The 6,204-nt window shown below is 53.3% G+C and overlaps 1 protein-coding gene and 1 pseudogene across 3 annotated transcripts in view; one reads left to right on the top strand and one right to left on the bottom strand.

Annotated features, from left to right (window-relative positions):
• Wars (tryptophanyl-tRNA synthetase) overlaps positions 1-6,204 on the top strand; it is a 33,199-nt gene that overhangs the window by 16,392 nt on the left and 10,603 nt on the right. For all 3 annotated transcript variants that reach the window (XM_004635194.2, XM_023719648.1, XM_023719649.1), the window contains exons 5-6: positions 5,032-5,151; positions 5,573-5,755. In XM_004635194.2, the coding sequence (XP_004635251.1) occupies positions 5,032-5,151; positions 5,573-5,755 (303 nt within the window). The remainder of the gene's footprint in view (positions 1-5,031; positions 5,152-5,572; positions 5,756-6,204) is intronic.
• Positions 2,045-2,542, bottom strand: LOC101586927 (annotated as a pseudogene).

The following is a 6,204-nucleotide window of genomic DNA, read 5'->3' as shown; positions in this document are numbered from 1 at the left end:
CCACGTCCCCTCTGGGCAGTGGGCACCGGGCAGAGTGGCCACGTCCCCTCTGGGCAGTGGGCACCAGACAGAGTGACCACGTCCCCTCTGGGCAGTGGGCAGAGCTCACGGTGGCTCTTTCTGCTTCCCCTTGACACCTGCATCCCTTGCATTTCCACTTGGGTTTGGGGTCAGCTGTTTTGTTTCTGAAAGTCAGGCAGTGGGATGTTTGGTGGAGATGGCCCCAGATCTGTAGAAGAGATTGGAGAGCTCGCTGTCCTAGACACGCTGTCCTCACCTCGGACGTGGGTCCATGTTCATACACCTCTCGATGATGTTTTGTGCTTTTAAATGTACATTTATACTTTGGCTAGATTGTTCCTCCGGATTTTATTTTATTCATCGTGTTGTAAAAGGCATTTTCTTAATTTCATTTTGAGAGTGCCCACTGCTGCCATGGTTTGTATGTTCATTTTATTTTTGTATCAGGAATCAAATTCACGACTTCCTGCTGGCCACTGAGCTACATCTGCGGCCCTGTTGATTCCTTTTTTTTTTTTTTTTTTTTTTTTTGTAATTATTTAGTACAGGGTCTCACTGCGCAGATATGATGCGTAGCGATCCTCCTGTTTGCAGCTTCCCAAGCACTGGGATTATAGAGGTGCAAATCACCATGCCCAGTCTCAATCCCAGTCTCAGCACACCCTGGGGGCAAGGCCTGCAGGCACACTGAGGATCAAACCCAGGTTGGTCCCTGTGTCTATTTAAGCAGATGCTTTAATCTGCTGAGCTATCTGGCCAGCCCCTTGCTGATTCTTACATCTTGAAATTTTGCTGAATGTATTAGCTCCAGTGGTTTATTTATCTCTTCCTTTTTAATGTGTACATGTATCCTCTGTAAAATTTTCTATCTGTAGAATGATGTCTGTAGCAAGCTGATAGGTTCTGGCCCTAGTGTGAATTGCTCAAATCATCATGCTGGTTAGCTAATATGGCTGAAGCCCTTAAAAGCCCATCCCTCGGGGCCGGGGGGATGGCTCAGTAGAATAAGCGCTTCCCTGGCAAGCTCAAGGGTCTGAGTTCAATTCTCGGTTCTGCAAAAAAAAAAAAAAAAAAGCCCATCTCTCCCAGGACCACCTCCCTGTTCCCCAGCTTAGCCCAGGGCACAAGCGCCCCTTCAGGGAAGCCCCCCAGTCAGCTCCCTCAGGGACATCTAAACATCCCCTCCAACTCCATCCCTGGCAGAGGGCCGTAAGAGCCTCAGTGTCCTCTGTTCCACTCCAGGGAATTCCTCATTCTTCCCCACATTCTCTCCGGTGTCCTCAAAGAAAATAGAGCCGTGTCTTAGTTACTCTTCTCTCGTTGCTGGGACAAATACCCGACACTCAAAATGAAGGAAGGAAAGGTTTATTTAGCTCACAGTTACTGGAGGTTCCAGTCCATACTCATCTGGGTCCAAGGCAGAGCAGCGCATAGCAGAGGGCAACCTTTCATGGCGGCGGCAAAGAGCAAGAGAGCCAGGGAGGGGTAGCAGCAGCTCAAGCAGCTAGCTTCTCTTCCCACCTTACATTGTAATGCAAATCACCTGCCCAGGGTAGGGGAAGTACTCACACCTATGGGTACTTCCCAGTATTTACCCAGCTATGGGTAATCCCAGCAGTACTAAGACCCATAATCCCAGCCTTGGATCACACATAATCCCAGTGGATCATGAGTTAACACAAACTCTAGAAGTCCTCACCCCATGACTGCATGAGGCTTTGGGGGGACAACTAGACACAAACCATAACAAGCCCCTTTCTCTTTTTTCTTCTGTTTCTCTGCTGCACCAAGTACTTGAAAAGATCTATCAGATTAAGCTGTCCCCTTTCGTGTGGTTTTGTGTTTCTCACTGAAGTGCTCTGACCATACCTGGTGGCGAAGGCTGGTGTCCTTGTCGTGCTGCGGCACGTGGACTGGTGGCGTCATTGCTCGTGTAAATGCTCTTTGGGTGGTTTCTTCTTTTTTTTTTTTTTTTCACGTTTTCTGGCTACATTTATTCAATGGAAAATAAAGTCCTCCAACTTTACTGTGGTGGCTGACCACGTCCACGACCAAATCCGCCTCTAAACTGGGATTCAGTGGCTGAACCGGTCCCCGCCTCAGCCTTCTTGTCGGCACCAGCGGGCACGGCGCTGCGTCTGTGGGCATCCCTGTCGGCCTCCCCGCGCGTGAGCCTCATGGGCCGCTCGCCCTCCACACCTTTGGGCCTGGGTCTGCCAGTCTCAGGCCGGCTGCGGCGAAGAGTAGCAGGCACAATCCCGGGGGGCGGGTGGAGGCAGTCACGGAGGTGCTGGATGCCCTCGTTGGTAAGGTACCAGTAGAAGCGTCTCCAGGCAAACTGTTCCTTCACGTAGCCTCGGGACTTGAGAGGCTGCATGGCTTTCATGACGTGAAGGTTGGGCACGTTCTTGTTTGCCAGCTCCGGGTGCTTGGGCATGTGGACGTCTTTCTTGGCCACCATCACCCCCTCCTTGAAAAGGAGCTCATAAATGGCGATCCGGTTCTTCTTGGGCATCAACATCAGCGGCTGCACGGTCCGAGGCCGAGGCTGGAAAGGAAGGGGCACGCGCGACGCGGCGTCTCTGGGTGGTTTCTTCTACTGTTCATCTGCTAAGTGTCTGTTTCAAAAGGACATTGGATTGTTCTGCAGTCCTTTTCTGTGAGCTATATGTCTTAGGTCAGGTCAGCCTCGCCTTGACAGACTGTCTTAGGTCAGGTCAGCCTCGCCTTCCTGGAACAAGCCCCACTTGTGCGTAATGCTCCTTATCTGTTGCTGGGCTTGGCTTGTGAGCTGTGAGGATTTCACGTCTGCATTCCTAAAGGATGCTGGTGTAATTCTCTGTGCCTGTCTGGTTTTGGTATCTGGGTACATAAGATGATCTAAATATGTAAGAGAAGTGTAACCTCCACCTGCTGGATGTCTGGTACACCGAATTTGTTTTCTCTAGAACTGAATAAACAATTGTAGGAACAACAGACATCAAGAGTGGGAAGTACTCGTTGGGAAAAAGAAAGGCTCTGAGGCCGGGCTTGGTGGTGCGCAGCCACGGTAACCGGCACGGGGAGGCGGAGGCAGGGGGTTCCTTACGAGTTCAAGGGCAACCAGCGCTAGGGACGCCCCGTCTCGGTCACTGGTGGCCGTCCTCGAGGAAGGGTCTGCGGGAGTCCTTTCTGCCTGCCCCGAGGCCGCCCCTCCGCGCATCTGCAGCCGCCGTCGCCTCATGCCGCTCTCGCCAGGGCCTGGCTCTGGCCGCTGTGGTGTTTCCAAGTCACTGGGCTGTCTGTAATATCTTCTCTTCCTTTTTCTTGGAAGACTTTGTGAAAGGTCGGTGTTAGGCTTTTTCCCCCCAGATAAAATATTTTAGCCGTCCTACATGCTGACTTTGTTCCTTCTTGGGTCAATTCTGGCAGTTTATTTCTGTGTGTCAGCAAGGTGCTGTAATCCAGTACTCTTACAGACAGCTAAAGTAGGTGGAATTATGGTGGGCAGTCAGAGCCGGGCCCTCGAGAAGCCAGTGCCAGGGATGAGAAGGAACCCAGACTCGTGCAAAGGTGAGACTGTCGCGCTCCCTAGGGCACGCACAGAAGCTGGACACTAATGGCCTCACCCTTCAGAGATTTCCCAAGATGTCTTCAGAGATGGGTCATCCGCTCCCGCCCACTAGGGCTCAGGACAGGACCAGATTATGGGCCAGAGTTAGCGGTGTCCCCCGTATGCCCGTGCTACTGTCGGCTCCGTGTTACCTGAGCAGCTACACTTGCAGTCTTATTGGTTAATCCTAACTTTGCCCCATGTTGTACCCGCCTCATGACTGTGCTCTATAGAAGTTCCTTTGAGAAGTGGGCTTACCGGCAGCCCATCCGGGTTGCCCTCCTGTCTCTCCGGCCCTGTTCCTACTCCCCATTCCTTCTCCCAGTCAGTTTTCCTACTCGTAACTCCTTTGTTCCGAGGACTTGGAGAAATAGGAAGCCACCTAAGCAGCATCTAGCATTTCCCCCACATCAGTGCATGACCACACCCTTGTCCCCGGTTCCTGTGCATCATCTTACTGCTCTCAGGCCGGTGGTCACATGCCTTAATTCCTGGGTTCCTGTTGCAAGGGCAGTAACTGCAGAGCCCCAGGCCTTGATCCCCTCCGAAGAACCCAGAGCCCTCGCCGGGACTTTCCTACTGAGATCTCTGAAAAAGGTCACTATTCTTTTTCTTCCTGAACACTGCCCAGAAAAGGGAGCATTCACATTCAGTACTGCTGGTTATTTTTACCCCTGCCAAACAGGGGCATTCCTGAGGGAGCTTTCATTACCAGGCAGTAGAGGGCGGAGAGAGGGCAGTAAAAGGACGTGTTGTGTACGGCACCATTCCCCACAGAGAACAGTCATGCCCTGCAAACAGGTCCCGATAAAGCCATAAAACAAACGAACTAATATAAAATAAAAGGTGTGGGCCGGCCTGATAGCTCAGCAGACTAAAGCCCCTGCTTAGGCAGACACAGCGGCCAGGCCAGATCCCCAGCCTGCTGTGCCGCCCCGTCCCCTGGGGCACTGAGATGGCCATCAAGACTGGGCGTGGTGGCCCGTGTGCCTATAATCCCAGCACTTGGGAGGCTGAAAACAGGACGAATCTATGTCTGCTCCACATGGTGAGACCCTGTACACCCTATAGGCCCTGTCCTAAATCAAAATAAATAGATAAAATAAGAGGTGCAAGTTCCCACCAGGCGGGGTGCGCCCAGGAAGCATGGGAAACAGGGTGTGCGTCTGCATTGGTGATGGAGGCATCCAAAGAGCAGGGCTGTGCAGCCAGGTCTGTTACTCGCCTGCCTTTCAGACCCCGTGCGCAGGAGAAGCCACTCGGCGCACCGTGCGTCATGGCTCCATTGTAGCAGCAAAGCCGACAAATCTGTGTTCCCCGTGTTTTGTCTGTCATTAGTTTTCATTTCCAAATGAGCTTCAGTGCTTTGACGTCTTCCCCAGAGAATCACCCTTCTCCCTTTTCTCCCTCTGCATTAGAGACATGAATCAGGTGCTCGACGCCTATGAGAACCAGAAGCCGTTTTACCTGTACACGGGCAGGGGCCCCTCTTCTGAAGCCATGCATGTCGGCCACCTCATCCCATTTATTTTCACCAAGTGAGTAGACGTCACACAGCTTCTCGCTCACCTTGGGCATCGTGTGCGACACTGACAGCCCCTTTGCAAAGCTGGCCAGACGGTGCTGGTTCCAGTTTGCTGAGGGCCCAGCGTCGGGGTGCTGCACCTTCACGGCCTCTGCCCCCCAGGCTCCAGCACTCGCGAGACCAAGACTCCATGGGAGAGCAGCGCTGTGGAATTAGCCAGGCCAGCTCCCCGCTCCCTGTCCCTGCAGCAACGCCGTAGGGCCGTAGGACTGAGGGCTGTGACATGGCACCCTCTTGGCGTGCGGCAATAGAGCATATCCTCAGTTATCTCATGTACAGTGTGCCTGCTTCGGGGCACAGCAGCACCCTAAAATTGCAGTGATGGTGCACTGCATGGTACAATTGACAGATCTCACAGACAGCTTCCCCCCCAGGTGGCTGCAGGACGTGTTCAATGTCCCCCTGGTCGTCCAGATGTCCGACGACGAGAAATACCTGTGGAAAGACCTGACCCTGGAGCAGGCCTACGGCTACACCCTGGAGAACGCCAAGGACATCATCGCCTGTGGCTTCGACATCAACAAGACTTTCATCTTCTCCGACCTGGAATACATGGGGTGAGGAGCAGAGGCCGTGAGTTGAGCTGGCCTCTGAAGCCTCACGGCGCCGGGACCTCACCAGTGCTTTTCCTGATAAATGTTACTCACCCGTGGTTGCCAAGGTCAGCAGCGTGTAGCGTGCACAGAGGCACGAGTAGCGCCAGCCCTTGGAGGCTCTTCTACACTGCACCCACAGAAACGCAGGCAAGCGGCCGCAGCGCAGTGGAGTCTCAGCGTGGGTGGAGCGGTCCTCCTGGGCTGTGGTCTTTCTCTGAGGACAGCCAGCTTCTCTGAGTTCTGGTCTCTCACTTCACTGTACCTTTCTCCTCACAGAGCAAAAACTCGCTGCCAACACAGTTCCCTCGCCCTAGGGGCAAGGCCAGCAAGGCAAGCCTGGTGATTCAACCCTGGCTGGGCACTGTGTCTGCCTCAGCAGGCGCTTTAATGCACTGAGCTTTTTTTTTTTT

This window comes from Octodon degus, unplaced genomic scaffold, assembly GCF_000260255.1.
Source record: "Octodon degus isolate 3935 unplaced genomic scaffold, OctDeg1.0 scaffold00070, whole genome shotgun sequence".
Lineage (NCBI taxonomy): Eukaryota > Metazoa > Chordata > Mammalia > Rodentia > Octodontidae > Octodon > Octodon degus.
The sequence above is the reverse complement of the archived record's forward strand: the minus strand, read 5'-3'. Positions and strand labels throughout refer to the sequence as shown.